This window comes from Lemur catta, chromosome 25, assembly GCF_020740605.2.
Source record: "Lemur catta isolate mLemCat1 chromosome 25, mLemCat1.pri, whole genome shotgun sequence".
Classification (NCBI taxonomy): domain Eukaryota; kingdom Metazoa; phylum Chordata; class Mammalia; order Primates; family Lemuridae; genus Lemur; species Lemur catta.
Window position 1 is genome coordinate 8,195,336 of NC_059152.1, and position 18,029 is coordinate 8,213,364.

An 18,029-nucleotide genomic window follows, 5' to 3' on the forward strand; every position below is an offset into this window, starting at 1 on the left:
AAATGCATTTCTGACTATGTCAAAAACGGTGAGAAAACCACTTAAAGTAAGAGTCTACGTAACTAACTGTAGATATTCACAAAGGATGACATTCTTTCAAGGTCGCTGGAGGCAGTGACAATTATTATATCTAGGAAGATAATCTTATACACCCCAAATACTAAAGCCAAACAGGACCTGGGAGATTATCTAGTTAATGATTTTCTAAACTTTCTTTTAGCAGTGATATCTATTTTATACACCAAATCTAGCAGGGAACCCCAACAGATAAAAGTAGAGTTGCTTTGCAGAGACCAAGAAATGCTTTGAAAACTGCCAATGGAGTCTACCACTCTCATGCCCAAATTGGGAAACTGAGGCCAGAAGAGACTGAGACTTGAAGTTGGCCACTTTCTGTTGGCAGAGCTGGAGCACCAACTCAAGCTGCTGGCTGTAGTTTAAGTTGGTCTCACGAGAATCATAAGTACCACTTAACTCCAGCAAATGGATTGATGCCTTCTTGGAATAGTGCAATGGGACCATAAATACTTACATACCACTGCGTGGGAAAGAGTAGATCAGAGGCCCCTGTGAGGGCAGAAGTGTGAGCCAATGCAGGGAAGGCCAGAACGGGTCATTCAGGAAACAGGTATGTAAAGGGGCTGGAACCTGAATATTGGCCCAGAGCTGGGAGCCAGTGCCAGGAAGAAGAATGATGAGCCTCCAGAATTTGAAGAATCAACCAGGCCCAACATAGCTACCCCCAGACTTGTCTGATTTCTCTTCCTAAAGGACCGCAGCTGGGCATAGCCCTCGGTGGTAGGAGAAACTGGCCATTTTGTCTCCTTTCTTATCTTGGAGTCCTCTTCCACTTGCATTCTCTTTGGTTTGCATGTGGGGAGTGGGGAGGAGGCAAGAAGTGTAAAACTCATGCCCGTGGTTTGTAAGTTCTGCACCTTTTACCTGCCTTCTGTATCTACTCAATGAACCCACTTCAGTGTTCAGACTATAATGATAAGAACACAAAACCCAGCCAGTCTTTATAAGTCTACTACACCAGGCTACCATAAATTGTCATTAAATACCCCATCCAATCCCCAGCCACACCAATGAAAAAACAAACAAATGAGAGATTAAGATTAGTTGACAAAGAACAGACTTCTACCAGGACAGACATCATCTCACACAGAAGCTAAGGAAATGCTTGGCTTTGGTAACTGTGCATTCTTAGAAGATGACAAGGAAGATCTATTTGAGCAAAACCTGAAAAAGTCAACCCAATTCCTTTTTCAGATAAATTCCTGTAATACTAAATTTAAGACAGACAAGTGTCTAACGTTGTCCTTCAGGTCTGAGCTCATGCTAATACCCTCCAAAGAGGAACAGGGATTGGAGGTCAAAGGACCCATCCTCTTGCCTGGATATTATTTATACGGTGTTGTTTCCATTGATACTGCAGGGATCTCACCTCTCTTTGTTGGAAGAATTCAACCCCTCCCCCCGCTTTTTTTTTTTTGCAATTTGAGATTTGGGTTTTTAAGTGGGTCTCGGGCAATTTTCTAAACATCCTGAGTTAGGCCATGATAGCCCAACTTCAGTGAGAAGTTTTAAAATGTTGGAATTTTAAAAACACTAGTGCATGTTCATACACCAGTACACCACTAAATTCCTAGATAATTGTGTTTATGTAAGTTTTTAAATATGCATTCCCACCACATCCCACTCCCAAAAAGGAGCGTTCACTTAAAGAATATCAGTACTCATATGGTCAAGCAGGCAGAAAACTCCTGACTTGAAAAGGAGTATGGGAAGTTTTGGTTTTTTGAAGGGTGGGAGTAGATTTTTTTGTGAAACACAAGTTGAGAGAGCACACAGGGCTGATGGTGTTCAGTACAGAAAATGAAAGGTAGAAACAAGACACAGTGCTTAAAATTAAAGGGAAGACTGGCTACATGGGAGGCTGAGGAGGAAGGATCACTTGAGGCCAGGAGTTCAAGACCAGCCTGAGCAACATAGTGAGATCCCATCTCTATTAAAAAAATAAGGGGAAGAGGTTGGGGTGATAATCGGTAACTCCTATTTGATAACCATTCACTAATAGATATGAGGAGGTGGTGGCTTCCCAAGTACCAAAGGTCCTGGGACAACCTGCAGGGGAGGGAAAAAAAAGATCTGGGTAACAACTATTGAATGAGTAACATTAGCGATAGGAGTATTTAACGATATATAATTGTCACCTCTTTGACTTATACAGAACATTGTAATAAATAGAAAGTAGATATTTTTAAAACACACAAATATTTATTGAGCGCTTTTCATTGTAACTTGCCGAGAAGAATGAGGGTGTTGAGGCCCGTGTGCAGTGTTCGGGGAGACCCAAGCAAGCCCAAGTGTAAGCGCAGTCCCCCACGAGTGTACAGATGCCCGGGCACGATGACATCGATCAAAATCACATTCAAATGAAAGGGCATAGACTACCTGAAATATATCTCTCACCTGACTTGGAATCACTATGTGGAATTTTTGCATTTCCTATTTACAATACGTAGGAGAGTAGCGTAGTGGTTATAAGTACAGACTTTTGATCATTCACACTTAGATTTAAATACCCGATTACTCTATGACCTGGGACATTTTAGTTATCCTCTTTGAGCCTCAGTTTCTCCATCTATAAAACAAGGTAACAACAACCTGACAGAGCTCCTGTGAGTAGAAAAGGAAATGATTTATGTAAAACACTTAACAGTATCTGACACGTAAGCGCTCACAAATGAGTCCTGTTATTACATGATATTTGTTTTAGTTATTTTGTATGTAATTAATGTTTATTGATGAGCTTGAAACAACACACAGAAGTACAATTTTGTAATATTAAAGGTTCTCTTTAATATACAATATGTAACAGTTTTGTGTTAAGTTTATTGTGTTTAATTTTTCCAAAGAAGGAAACAGCTTATTGGCTTATCATAGTGTTGTCACTAGGAGTCTTGAGACAAGTTCCCCGCAAGAGGCATATGATGTGGTCCACCAGATGGCTCTGCAGGGACCCTAAATATATTAATACCACCTTTCCTTGAATGTAGTGAAGGCGAACCAACCCTGAGAAACCCTGACCTTTTGGGGACCCAGGGGCATTCTATTCATCCTGGTTGTTCAAGAGGGCAAGTGATAAAAAGAACCCAACTTCTAGGGGCCACTTCTGCTGGAGACCTGAGGCTGTGCAGGTGGATGTCACCAGAAACAGCTGGGAGGTGCCCAGCTAGGGAAACCCTATTACTCTTAAGTTCACCCTCCACCTGCGGTATTCTACTGAGTTGCCCTATGGGGGATCAGAATGACATCATACAATGGATATCAACTTTAAGACAGGAAACCAGGTAGCGTTGAAGGTTCTGAAACTCTGGGTAAGGACTTAACCAACAGTAAGAACAAAACTCACCTTGAATCTGAACGGATCCTTCAGATTGCCGGTGGAAGCTAGGACCAAAACTGATGATTGGGCATGTGCGAATGAGACCTCCGTAAAGTCCTTGGGGCTCTGGGGCTGCATGAGCCCTGCGCATCCCACCTGCAGGGACCATGGCAGGGCACCTTTGGAGACTCACTGTCGTGGGATAAACACCCCTCTGGACTAGGCGGTCACTCAGGGATGGCACCGGCGATTGATACAATAGGTATGTCATTGCTTTGTCACAAGTGCCATTGGCCAGTAGCTTACCACTGGGTCTTAGTGGGCCCCGTGGGGCTGGTGCTTGCGCAGGCAAATGCCACACCTGCAGTTGCAGCGAGAACCTGAAAGCCGGGTCAGAAACGGAGCTGTCTTGCTTCCCACGTAAACTGGGACTCTCCGGACTGAGGAGGTGGGACGGCAGTAAAAATGACCTCAAGCCTTTGCTTTCCTGTGGCTGCTTTGTTTGTGCGAACCTTGCATTCTGTTCCCCCCAAAAGAGCTCTCCACAAGGACCGGACAAAATAATATACCTCTAGACTTCAAGACGTGAATGCGAGCTTTGGGAAACGTCGCTTCCTTCCAACCCTCCCTGCCAAACAATTCAGGACTTCGTGCAGGGAGGAATCCACTCTTAATCCAACGTCAAGCACCTCTCTTTTTAAACTTGTGCGACACTGGGGCTTAGCTCTCAGGGTCTCCCCGGGAGCCAGCTGGTCTCCTTCAAGGGCTGGTCGGGGAGGTGGCGCCCCAGGCTGCAGTGGGGACCGGGCTGGCAGGAAGGGAGGGAGGGACCCGGGCTGCGGGGCTGGGCGTCCCAGCGCGCGGGGCGGAGCAGGTGAGCCGCGGGGTGGGAGCGGGGAGTGCACTTGGACGTGACGTTGGAGTTTGCAGCAACCTCCAAGTAGGAGGCTGTGCGCGCGTGTGTGGAGTGGCTGCGCGGCCGGGGAGGATGCGCGCGGCGGGGCGGCCGCCGCAGTGAGCCTCGCGGAGACCGGAGCCGGCGGGCAGCCCGGGAGGCCGGGACGGAGCGGGGCGAGCTGCCCTCGCTTCCCCGCGGAGGAGGGCCCCGGAGAGGCGCGCTCCAGCCGGCCCCAGGATGTAGGCGATCGGCGACAGCGCTCCTGCAGGCGGCCGGCTCACCATGAAGAAGCACTCGGCCCGGGTGGCCCCGCTCAGCGCCTGCAACAGTCCGGTCCTGACCCTCACCAAAGTGGAAGGTAACGCGCGCGGCCGCCTCGCCCTGGGGTGCCCGGGGGGCCTGACCCGGGAGTCCCCGCACCCTCCGCGCGGGGATGCCGCCACCCCTGGGCGGGCTGCCTGGCTGCGGGGCGCTGGGGCTGGGGTGGCCGCTCCCCCCGCACGCGACTCTGCAGTGCAGCGTGCCCCTGGCTGCGTGGGGGGACTTGCTCCCGAGGGGGGACAGCCCCCGAGCCCGAGTGAGACGCTGCAGCTCCCCGAGATCTGGCAGCAGCTGCACCCTCACCCCCTCCCAGGCCTGACCTGAGGCTCCTGTCTGCGGGGTACGAGGGGGTCGCCCAGCCGCTAACCAGTGTCCCCTCCCCCAAACACACACACACACACACACACACACACACACACACACATCTGAGTCGCCTGGGTTCGGAGCAGCCCCCCAGCTCACCCCCAGGCAGACCAGAGGTGCTGCCCACGCCGGTGGAGGCGGGACAGGGCTACAGCAGGCTAAGGAGCCCGTTCCAAGCCCTCCCCCGCCACCAGCCAAGGGACTGCCCTGCTCCGTGGGAATGGGCGGGGCACACAGGTGAGGGAAGAGCCACCCCCAATCTGTAAACATGTTCTTTCCCAGGCCCTTGAGAGGGGTGGGAGGGGCTGTGAGAGCCCCCCCACCCCGAATATCCTCCTCCTCCCTGTCGCCCCTACTGCATGGAACCGCCCCCACCCAGGGGACAAGAGCCGGGGGTCAGGAGAAGGAGCCCACAGAGGAGAGCTGTGCCTTACTCAGACACACTGTCATTCTGCTGGTGGAAGGGGACCTTGCTTTGCAACGCAGAGGTGGGCAGAGAGACCAGTCCCAGTCCTTAGCTCCTCCTCCCAGGAGGCGGAGGTGGAAGGACTACTTCTCCCAGGAGCTGGTGACCCTGGCCAGGTGAGAAAGGCAGACCACCCCTCAGTCCCCGGAGCTACCATGGGGACCCTTACTTGTCCTGAGCCAACAGCGCATTCGTGCAAGCAGTGAGTGAGGGGCACCCTGGCTTCCGCCATCTCCCTGGAGCCAGGATCTCTATGGGCTTCTGAGGACCCCGCATCCCACTCGTGAGTTCCTATTTGTTACCATAAGTCTCAGAAGCAGTGAGGGCAAGACAGGGGCTGGCTTGGTAGTTGTCTTCTCTGCGCTCACCCCATCCACCAAGGCCTGCACATAGCCACTCTGGTGCTGTGGCCACCATCCTACGGATGAGGACCGTGAAGCCCAGGAAGGTGGATTGATTTGTCGAAGACCCACAGTTGGCAGTTGGTGAGGCAGGAATGGAATACCTGCACTGTCTGAGCCAAAACCCATGCTTATTCTAGAACATTGCTTTGCACTGACCTGCAGCTGCTTACCTATTTCTCATCATTTTCTATCTTTAGGAGGCTGATTTTCTTTTTCTTCTGGTGGCTGTTCCTTCCCTCCCCCATCCCAGTCTCAGGAAAGACTTGGCATCAGTCATGTACACTTGAGTTTAGTGCAAGTACAGCCTCTTCCAGGGGCGTTTGTGTTTCTAAGGCTTCTCCCAGACTTTACCCAGATGTGGGTTGGGAAGGGGAAGGGGTTGGATATTTATTTTTGTTGGGGAAGCTGGGAGTGAGAGTCTAGCTCACCCATGAGGTCCTCATGGGAAGTCACCCACCCCACCTGCTAAGGGAGGCTGGCTCTGCTCTCCAGCAGCAGGTGACTCCCTGGGGCAGCGCCAGCCCACCTTAGGCAGGAGAGGTCTGAGCTGCACACGGATGGTGAGGCTGTCCGAGCTGGGCGCTGTGGCCTCAGAGTGCTGCAGGAGGCAGTGAGTGGCATGCCAGGTGTGGGGACTTTCCTGTGGCCAAGCCTGGAGGTTGCCTTCAGGGAGTGAAAATGACTATCCGGCCCCCTCCCCAGTGAGTTCAGGGCTGCCGCCAAGTGAGCATTGAGTCTCCCGTGCTCGCTGACACAGGCAACTGCCTTACCATGGGCTTGGTTTTTTAACCAGCATTTCCTCCAAAATGTCTGTGGTTAATGGAAATGTGCACGGAACTAAGAATTGGGCAGATTGCAGATCAAGAAGGGGCTCTGCCCCTCATACAGTTTGATTTGTGTACATCCTGAATCCTGAGCCTCAGTTTCCTCAAACGTAAAAGAAAAGTAACAACCTGCCTCAGCAGACTGTCGGGAAATGTAGTGAGGCAGAGGTAGGTGGCAATTTCTAGCAAGCCCCCATTTCCGGGTTGCATGGGACAGGTACATGTATATCAGCAAAAGTCTGCCTGTCGGGGTTTGGCAAAACCTGCTTTTGCGATGCCTGGGCTCACATATATCTCTGCCTGGTTTTTTTCCCTTGGTGTTTTTATTCAGTTTGGCTTTTGGTCTATTTTTTTTTTTTAAACCATTTGCATCTTGTGTGCCTGTTTTGGAAGTGTTGAATCATTGTGTTTTGCCTTGAATGTGCAGGGCGAGGTGGTCCCCATCCTGTGGCTATTTCTGGTGTGGATGGTAGACAGGCTACAGGGACGGAATGCAGCCGGCAGGGAATATTTATTAGCTTGTGGAGTGTGTCATCTAAGGAAAGGCAAGAAGACACTGGCATGTGGTACATATAAAACCAAAATAGAAAAGGCAGTGCTTGGTTGAACTCAAACACAGGAAGATGGACAAGGTGACTTCATTTACTCAACAAATACTTCCTCTGACCCGCCTGTGCATCCCGGGACAACGTAGCAAGACCCTGGAAATGCAAACATGGACAGAGCTAGCCCCATTGTCACAAGGAAGTTTCAGTCTAGAGAGAGAGACACACACACAGCTAGATAAATTGTCAAACGCAGGGTAGTAAGTTCTGGCGCAGAGCTGAGAACAAAGTATTTCGGGGACACTGAACACTGAGCAATCTGAGGAGAGGTGTTCCTGAGGGGGAGGCCTTCTGAGGGGGAGGCCTTCGGAGACAGCGGCGTCACAACCGAGGCTTGGGGGGATGTGAGAAAAACTCTCAGGCACAGAGTCGAGACGAGGCTGTCTCCAGTGGGGAGAACCGTGTCTGTACAGGCTGGGCCCCGAGCCCGAGGACAGTGGGACTGGGCCTCACGTGGGGGCTGAGACTTGAAAAGTGATTTCTGGTCAGCTTGGTGGTGTCTGTCACGTCGGACAACATGTCTTGTGTTCTCATAGCCTTTTGTTGGCTTTACCCTCAGAAGCAGATGCTGAATCAGTAGCACATCTCAAATAGAGTCATATTTACTGGGACCATCTATATTCGCAATAAGCTAATTTATGTTCAATAAAATTACATTCAAGAGGGATTAATAGCTGAGAACAGAAGGATGAATCCCCCCCAGAGGCCAGCAGTGAGCAGTGCCGTGGGAAGAGTAAGGGCTTCGGAGGGGGACGGGCTGGCTTGGGCACCCGCCTGTCACATGGGCCAAGGGGTTTTTGGCTGATGATTAACGCTCTCTGGGAATCAGTTCTCTCCTATAAAAGTAGGGATGATGACATGTCCTTCTGAATAATGAAAATAGTAATTTTCACTAATGATTGCCCACCATGTCGCAGGTACTGTGCTGAGACAGAAGGTCCTATTATCTCTATTCTTCCCAAAGCAAGGGCACTGTTACCCCACTTTACAGATAAGGAAACTGAGGGCTCAGAAAGTCATTCGCACAAGGTCGTGGAGTTAGCAAGCAAGCGTCCCTGGTTTCACATCCGTATCTGCCCAGCTCCAAATATGGCAAGACCTTTGCATAGCTTCATTTGTTCGAATAGGAGACAATTCCATCAGCTCGTGGCACTTTGTAGGTGCTCAGTAAATGTTCCCTAAAGCTCCCATTGCAATGTGGCTCACAGGACCCTTGGCTCTTGGCCAGACTCTTAGTGCCTCTGTTTTAGGAAATCAGGCAGTCTCAGCTGCCCCCAAAGCACATCTGCCTGCTGTGTTTCCATTCACAGAGTAAGACTTACCTTGGACTGCTCAAGTATTGTATATGTGAAGACCCAGCCATGCTGGCCCTATCTGAGAAGATTCTTGAGAAGTATACTGCCAACGTGTACCCCCATCCTGAAATGTTTACCTGGTTGGCTGGCCCTATGCCTGAAACTTTCATGACAAAAGTCATTCATGTAGTCATCAAACATATTCCCTAATATGTGCAAGAGAATTAACCAGATGTTTTGGGGGCTTCTAAGAGGAGAAAAATACAATCCTTGATCCAAAAGAGCTTCCAAACAAGTGAGCAACGTCAGAAATGCACACAAATAAAGATTACATGTTGAAATGTAATTTTTTTAAATTCCATAGAAGGAACATAACATAAATGCTGCATTTTGGCAGAGGGCAAGCTCACTTCCGGCCAGAGCACAGGTGGCCACTATGTAGCACTCTTGCTTGGCACCGTTACTCCCTTCTTTGCCAAAATGACACAATTTAGCAGGACATTCGTTCCTGCTGAGTCCGGATGTGGCTTCAGAATTCTTCTCCTCACCCAGCTGCAGATGATGACTGTACATTCATTGGAACCACTTTTCCTGGGAGCTTGGATGGGGAGACATGGCAGAGGATGTTGTCCTTGCCCTCCGCTGGCAGAGGTGGGAGCTAAGAACATGGTGTTCCTGGCACAGGGAGCCCCAGACAAGGGTGCAAGCTAGGGAGGGGTGGCACCTGGAGACCTGTAAGCATCTGCTGGAGCCAGAGCCTGGGTCATCTAAAGAAGTGGGGTGGGGCTGGACCACAGGGAGCCAGAGAAGGGAAGAAAACACCATCTGAGTCTGAGAAACTAAGACCGTCGTGTATAGCAGTGGTGCTCAACCCGGGCTATGCAATCTTTTTTTTAGAATAGAATAAAAACTGCCAAAGTCTATCACATGTCGTAAGAGTCAGAGTTGATCTGAGGCACTTTTATTTCATATGTGTGTGTGTGTGTGTGTGTGTGTGCGCTCATGGACGTGTCCTATTGAAGAGGTACAGTGAAATCAAGCTCAAAAGTCCTGCTGGTAAGTGTCCGCTGCAGACAAGGAGACACGCTGGGAAGGGACTGCAGCGGTCCGAGCCTGAATTGTTCGCTGACAGCCCCGTGCAGTAGGCCCCAGTGGTGTTCCCACTGTGCAGGTGAGGACGTGCATGCAGGGCAGTCAGGTAGCGCACTCAGTGAGACAGCAGCCACGTGGTGTGCCCATGTTCTAACCACTACACCACGTGACAGTGAGGACAAGGATGGGACAGAGGAGGAATTAACATGGTGTAAAGTAGGAGAGCTGGAAAGGGAGCAAAGAAAAGAAAAAGTTAAGACAGGAAACACATTTGGGAGGGCGAGATGGGGGAGTCTCAAACTTCCACGTGGTGAGCTTGAGGCCGTGGCAGTGCCTGCAGATGCAGCTGTGCAGCGAGCAAGGGGGTGGCAGACAGAGGTGGCGAAGCCTGAGGGACAAATCAGGTGACTTGGGAATGAACGGGCAAGTGCAGAATCCTGGTGGCCACACCCGTTTGGGGGATGAGGGAGGCAGGAGAGAAGTCTGGACTGCTTGGACCAGAGAACCCAGATAACATGGCACCATGGAAATTATGGGCAGATAAGAAGAAAGACGGAGAGTGATGTGTCAAATGCAACCTCAGCATTTGCAAAAAGAGAAGGCGATTTTGCAAAAACAATTTTCAGCGGGTGCTGGTCTGCAGGCCGGATTGCAAAGGGGGAGTGTTTGGGGGTGGGGAGCCATTGCAGGATACTTGGCTAAAGTGTTTGACATCCTGGAGAACATTTGGCAGATTTAACAATAATAATAATAATATTTTTAAAAAGTGTTTGACAGTGAGAGAGGTCTGAGTTATGCTAGCTTAAGGGGGAACTTTTGAGAGAACCAAGCGTTTCTATAAACCGGAAGAAAGGGACTGGATCTGAGGTTGCCTGAGAGAAAGGTTATTGACACAGCAACGGCCAAGAGGAGACAGTGGGCCCTGGGGGGAAGCACAAGATGAGAACGGGAGTGATGAGCCTCGAAAAGGAGCCGGAAAGGAGATGCTGAGCAAAGACACAGAGAAATGCAAAGATGTGGAGGAGGCAGGAAGCTGAGAGACCTGCGCTGGTGACTTTGAACTTCTTTGTAAAGTAGGAAGTGGCAGCGTCTGCTGAGAATGATGGATGGGGATTGAAGGTTCAAAGAGGTGGGGAAGGGTTCAGAATAGCTCTACTGGGAGAGCCAAGAAGAGATTTAATTCTTAAAAGCCTTTTTGGCAACTGATACGTTTCCACGGGTTAAGACATCTCGTAGCTCGGGAGAAGGGTCTAGAGGGAAGAACAATGGGTGAGGTGTCAGGACAATCAAGTTTTATCTTCTGCTCCCCCACTAGCTAATTAATATATGGGGCATGTGGCCGCACCTCTTGGAGCCTGGGCTTCTCCTGCTGCAAAGAAGAGGGACCAGAATAGAACCTCCCTTGGCTCTTTCAGCAGGAACATCCTATGGGTCTATTAAATAGCCACCTGGTTAGCAGAGATTGGCCTATCTGATTAAAACTCTTCACTAGCTGTAGCCAGAGACAGAGAATGTGTGCACACCATGCGCACACTTTCGGGGGTGGGGGTGTTGGTATTTGAGCAGGCGTGGAACGGCCAGACACATGAATACAACTTGCCCCATGAGTCTTCAGCAGCAAGAAGCTACCGCACCTGAGACTGGGCCCCCAGATTAGCAGATAGCACAAAAAGAACAGAAAGACCTCAAAGAGAAGCTGGGTAACTTCCCAGCTCTGCCCGCGGCTGGCCCCAGCTGTTTTTGTGTCAAAGCCTCGGTGCTCAGGAATGATCTCAGCCACCTCATCCTTCAGTGGAGCAGAAATGCTTATCCCTGGGCAGGAGATTAAGCCGGGAGGTCATGTTGAACACGTGGGTCCCTGACTGAGCAAGTTCATTCCTGCCTTATTGATGCTCAGTGACTCCGCTGAGGACTGAAGGTATGTTTTCGAAAACAGTGTTTTAATTTTGCTCTATTCTTCTGCTCATTTTCATCTAATACTCTGTCCAACAAAAACACACATGCATCTTCTGATGAGAGGACCAGAGGTGTCGTCCTCACCTGGCAGCTGCCCAGAGCTGCCATGATGAGTTTGCTGGGCCAGCCCCTCCATGGAGAAGGGACCAGTGGGCCCCCTTCCTAAAAAGTCCTCGACTGCAGCCTCTTTGCCTGGGGCGGCCGCCCTGCATGTAGCCTGCCCTCTTATAAAACCGTGGTTTGCCCTGTGAGTTCCAACAGCCTGAACTCCACTCCATGACGTACAAGTCGAGGGATGTGGACACGCTAACCACCTGGCAAGGAAACCACCTGGCAAGGAAAAGCATCAGAAAAGAGGAGTGTACACGTTTGTTTGGGTTTGCGTCAGGGTCACTAGCAGCACCACAGTATCACCAGGTCTACAATCCATGAGCGCCTGCTGTGTGTGTAGAGGTGCCATGTGCCCCTGTCACAAAAATGGTGAAATTCCAGTAGGCTGCACAGGCCACGACTAGCAGGGCACGCGGATTAAAACTGATCCCCTCGAGCTCAGATGTTTGCAGACCAAGTACTGAAACACAGCAGTAGGCGTTGACTCTTCCCCCGAGGCGCAAACCGCATTGTTTAGAGCTTATCCATCCTCAGTCGCTTTCCCAAGAGCCGTGATTCACCTTAGGCCACGTGCGTTCCAGGATTGTCTTAAATCCGCTGCATGAGGTGGTGTTATTTGGACATTGGAAAGCTACTCTGGGGATCTCTAAGGAAATGGGAGTAAGGTGGAAATGCCAGTATGGGGCCGGGCGCGGTGGCTCACGCCTGTCATCCTAGCACTCTGGGAGGCCGAGGCAGTCGGATCGCTGGAGGTCAGGAGTTCGAGACCAGCCTGAGCAAGAGCAAGACCCCATCCCTACTAAAAATAGAAAGAAATTAGCTGGACACTAAAAATATATAGAAAAAATTAGCCGGGCATGGTGGTGCATGCCTGTAATCCCAGCTACTCGGGAGGCTGAGGCAGGAGGATCGCTTGAGCCCAGGAGTTTGAGGTTGCTGTGAGCTAGGCTGACCCCTCTAGCCTGAGCAACAGAGTGAGACTCTGTTTCAAAAAAAAAAAAAAAAAAAAAATGTCTGATTGGTGAGATGGCGGTGATGGTAGGGGACAGAGGCTCGGGGGAGCCTGACTCACACCAGCTCGCAGACTGCTTCAGAGTAGAACTTCAGGATGCTCCCGGCGAAGCCTCCCACCACCCCACTCCACCCCCAAAAAGCAATCTTCCTTCACCTCCCAATTCTCTATCCCAACAAAAGAAATAATTTCCTAGTGCTAAACACTCATTTTTTTTTTTTATAAATGATTTCACAGATGCCATGTTTTCTTTTGTCTCTGCACACTGCCTCCAGGAATCACTTTACAACGAAGGTTTAAGCAATTCACAGGAGGCAAACAAATATGAGATAGCACCTAATATGTCTAATCCGATGAAGTTATTTCTTCTCCTACTAGGTTATCACAATCAATATTCTACCATCTGCATCTGGTCATTCACATCCTACAGAGTGGTAGCTCCCGATTCATGCCTTCTACCTTCGCAAAGTACAGCACAGTCTCTGCTATAATCCCCTTTGTACTAGTCAGCTCGGGCTGCCGTAACAAAACACCATAGACTAGACAGCTTGAAAAAAAGAAATTTGTTTATCATAGTTCTGGAGGCCGGAAGTTCAAGATCAGCATGCTGGACAATTCAGTTTCCGATGAGGGTTCTCTTCCTAGTTTGTGGACAGCAGCCTTCTGTGTCCTCACGCGGCCTCCTCTCTGTATGTGTATGTTAGATAAAGACCGAGTGAGTTCCCTGGTGTCGTCTTATAAGGACGCTAATCCTATCAGATTAGAGCCCCACCCTTAAAACCTCATTTAACTTTAATTACCTCCTTAGAGGCCCCATCTCCAAATACAGCCACACTGGGTGTTAGGGCTTCAACATATGAATTTGGAGAGAACACAATCATTCAGTCCGCGATGCCCTCCATCCAGGACAGCAAATCCCAGCCCAGAGTCCTATACACACTCAGCCTTTTCCATGTTAAAAAATGGGGTCTATCCTCTGCAAACCTGAAGTCCCTTTCTAGTGACGGGCAGTTCCAACGGAGGTGTTCAGCACCATGGCCCCGATCAGCTTTCAAAGGGAAGAATGAGAACACCATCCACTCCCATTGATGCTTTGGAGTCAGACAGACCCGCATTAAGGCTGCATCTCAGCCATCACTGGTCTGTCTCCTTGGGAGAGTAACTCTCAGAGCCTCAGCTGTGCAGTCTACAAAAGAGGAATAATCATATTGACTGGCACCGTCGTGACAGGTATAAAAAGATGTATGACAGCTCCCAAAATGCTGGGTGTTTAACCACCACTTGTTTAATTGCCTATACCCTCTCTGTCTCCTTTACCTAGGGCCGACATTCAAGTTCAATTATCCCTAGATCCCGTGCTTTCCCTGGGACCTGTGCTAGTCAGGAGCAGAGCTGTGGACTCAGCCATGTGTGAACAGTGGGAGTATTTTCTGACCCAAAGTCAGGGATCCACACAGATCGTCTGGCGAGCGCAGGTGGCATAACGAGTTGGGATATGTGAATTGAGGATTGCTCTGGGACTCCTGGAGCATGAAGTGGCTTTACGTGTGTGACAGCCTTTTCTGCAAGTCTCTTCCTTCCCTTTCCTCTACACCACTGCTTACCAAAAAAGTCACACATAAATTCACGGAGCAAGTATTTAACGAGTAGATGCGATTACATTTTCTGAATTACGTTTTCTGGAAGATAAGTTACGCTTGCCAGCGGGCATAAACAAAAGCTCCTTGTTTTGCAAGCTCCTCGTTTTGTAAAAGCTATTTAGTTTCAGGCCCTGGGCTGGTATATCCATCAGTAATCAATAAATGGGAAATTGTTTATCAGGCCCTGTCTTTCTCTGGGCAGTCTAGCAAAAAGGGGAGGCTGGAGCAGAAGTCTAGTCCCCAGAGCAGCTCTCAACTATGTCCTGCTTGGGTGGAATTAGAGGCATTTAAGCCTCTAAGATGTGGGCACTCTAAGTGCTGCCACTTGGACTAAGCAAGCTCCACCAGGGGAAGATTCTGTCTGCTCTGTGCCCCACAGTAGCTCTGTCAATAAAGATTTGTTGGATGAGTAGCCTAAAAACATAACTGCTCCACCCAAGAGAAATAGAAACATATATCCACACAAAAATTACACGTGAATGTTCACAGCAGCATTATCCACAGTAGCCCAAAACTGGGAGCAATCCACCTGTCCATCAATAGATGAATAGATACACTAAATTTGGTATATCCATGGAATATATTTTTTTATTCAGGCATAAGAAGAATGTATTGCTGACACTTGCTACAATATGTATAAAACCCAAAGACATTATGTTAAATGAAAGGAGTCAGACGTGAAACTCTGCCATATTTATGTGAAATGTCCAGAATAAGCAAAGTTTTATACAGACAGAAACCTGATTGGTAGTTGCCTAGGGTTGAGGCTGGGAAGAGGGAGAGACTGCGTGTGGGCACAAGAACTCATTTGGGATGATAGAATTGTTCTCAAACTATATCATGGTAACGGTTTCACAATTCTACACATTTGCTAAGGACCACTGAATTGTGCACCTAAAATGACTGAATTTTATGGTATGAAAACTATGTCTCAATAGAGCTGTAAAAAAATAAATAACTGTAGATTTTATTGATGTACATGTCAATGGAGCAGCATCTCTTCCCATTGATGGTGCAATGGTATCTCGTTTGCTTGCAGGAGGCTTGGCTTATGCCAGCCAACTGTTGTCTTCTATTCCAGTTCTTGGATCAGTTATTCTCAGAAAGGACTCTGGCACCTTGTAGGTGCAAACCCCCTGGAGACTTTTCCATCGAGGGAGTCAACAAGGGTCTACTTATTCTTAGGGAACCTCATAGAAGAAACAGTAGTGTTCTGTTCTCTTGGAAGTTCCAGAGAGTCATTTTATTAGATGAGAGCAAATGATTTCCAATCTTTCTTGCTTTTCATCGTAGAAGTAACTTTCACTAAACAAACATAAAAATTACCCAATTTATCATTTTCTCAGGGGAAAGCAGTGGATAGCTCATGGGAGAAGGAGTTGCCAAATCAGTTGACAGCTAAGCAAGACCTCCAACTCACCTGTTATGACCTAGAGTCTCCTTCTGCTGAGCAGACATTGCCTCTAGGTACTACTTCTGTCTGACCAAAGAGTGTGACTCCTTTACAAATCCCTGGTAGGTAGGAGACAAGCAGGAAGTGTGACTTTGCAGGTGGTAGGACTGACGTGTAGCTTTAGTAAATTGCTTTGACAGCCTTCATGACTCTGAGACACAGCTTAGATTGGAAGCTTACACACTGGCATGGTTATGTCTCACTATGACATAGCCAAGGTGCCCAAGAGAACACTCCTGCACACACACACACACACGCGTGCATACACACACACACACACACACACACGCACTTTCTCCAAATGCTCAACAGAAGCACCTCTGGCAACAGAACTGGCATGAGCCCACCTGTTCTCCAGCAGCTATGGGTTAATTAAGTAGCATAAACAAAGCATTCAGAGGTGACACAAATACCAGGAGATGATTGAATCCACAATTACAACATCTGTCAGCAGAAGCATTGGGCCAGGGTGTATAATCTACTTTGCTTGCTCCCAGAACTTCTGGCTAAAGATTAGAATTTAAGGCACAAGAAGATCATAAACAGAGGGGTTGTTATCGGGGGAAGAGGTGTTGGGGAGTGAGGGTTAGAATGACATAGATAGTATTTCTAGTCCTATACTAATGGTTAGATGAACCAGGGCAGGAAATAGCTTGGGGCTATATTCGGCATTGATTTCTTCCGAGGCAATCTGCACTGCCTCTTTCAACTGCGATAAAGGAGTAGAATCAAACAAAGGCAATGCTTGACTTGCAATTTAGGAGGGGGAAAAGTAAAGGAAAGTTTTCTCACTTGAAGATCTGACAGGCTTCCGAGAACGGATACTGCCCTCTTTGTTGTAGTTCTTTCCATCTGAAGCCTATCTGTGCATAAATTGAAAATAACCCTGAGAATGGTTCAGAGTGTAGGTTGCATTTTTTGCATTTCAAGTAGTGGAGAATAAATGCATCTGCTAACCAAATTCAGTGTGTCCTCCACATTTATTCTTTAACTAATTCTATCCCTCTGTTACGGACATTGGAGCTTGCACTTCCTTAATAAAGTAGGGTCACTTGACATCTGAATTTGCTCCAATCCCTTGGGCAAACCTGGCAGTTTCTTCTGCTGTCATGCCTCAGCAAAGCAAGATTGGGTGTTGTCACAGAGGGGTGAGGTGGCAGCAGATTTCAGATCTCACCATCATCCTCACTGCCCCTGGGGTAGATCACGTGTATTACTGACCCTGAACTTTGCTCCTCATTTTACTCAGCCTTTCTACCCTCCAAGGCCTGCACCAAGCCTCAGCCTTTTCTGATTCTTGTTACTGTTACCCCAGCTCACACCGGCCACGCTGTCTGCAGAATTGCTGCTACATAGTCAGAATCTCTCCATTTTGCATGTAACTCTTCTGTAAATTCTTTCATGGTCTGTTTTGTCACTTTCAAATAGACTGTCAGTTCCTGAAGAACTGTAATCATGCTTTACATTTATTTATAGACCACCCAAAGCTCTTGGCACCGGGCAAATGCTTCGCAGTGATTTCCTGGCCAATTGAAATGCTCCTAGGATGCATTGCACTGCGCATAGCCCTGTGTGATTTATAAAGTCCATGCCGCTATGTATAAGGTCAAATAAATGAAGGATGAAAACACAATATGATCCCAGTTTTGCTATGTAAGTATGAGAGTGGGTTTGTGTGTCCACGCTGGGGGGGGGGCATCTTCTTTTGAGAGCTTTGTGTATGTATGTTGCACACACACAAAAGAGTAGAAAAAATGCGGCAGCAAAATGTCAACAGTGACATCTCTGGGTGTTAAGATTATTATTGATTGCCTTCTCTTTTTGCTATTCAGTATTTTTGCAATGTATTTATAAAGAATATTTTTCATTTCTGTGGGATAGGATGCATCTGGAAACATTGAGTGAAGTAACAAAACTGATGTGGTTTTATTGTAAGAGGCTCAGTCAGTACAGTGAAAGGTTTGCAATGAATTAGGTTTGGTTGTCTATTATTCTTTATGGGTCTATTCCAATGTTTCCCAAAGTCGTTCCAGGGTACACTAGTCCCTACCACAGGTGTTACACATTTAAATAATAAGGGAAGCATGCATTCTATAGTGGCCTCCTGGAAATTTGAAATGTCTTTCGTCCCTGAACATTCCTGCAGCAAAGGAATCTGTTCTAATTAGCATTTTCCAAACTTATCTGACCATGGAATC

The 18,029-nt window shown here is 48.4% G+C and overlaps 1 protein-coding gene across 1 annotated transcript in view; it reads left to right on the plus strand.

Moving 5' to 3' along the window:
• Positions 1–4,361: 4,361 nt before the first annotated feature.
• Positions 4,362–18,029, plus strand: part of LOC123627460 (putative thiamine transporter SLC35F3) — an 80,579-nt gene continuing 66,911 nt past the window's right edge. The window contains exon 1 of the mRNA XM_045537017.1: positions 4,362–4,647. Coding sequence (XP_045392973.1) covers positions 4,572–4,647 — 76 coding nt within the window. The 5' untranslated portion in view covers positions 4,362–4,571. The remainder of the gene's footprint in view (positions 4,648–18,029) is intronic.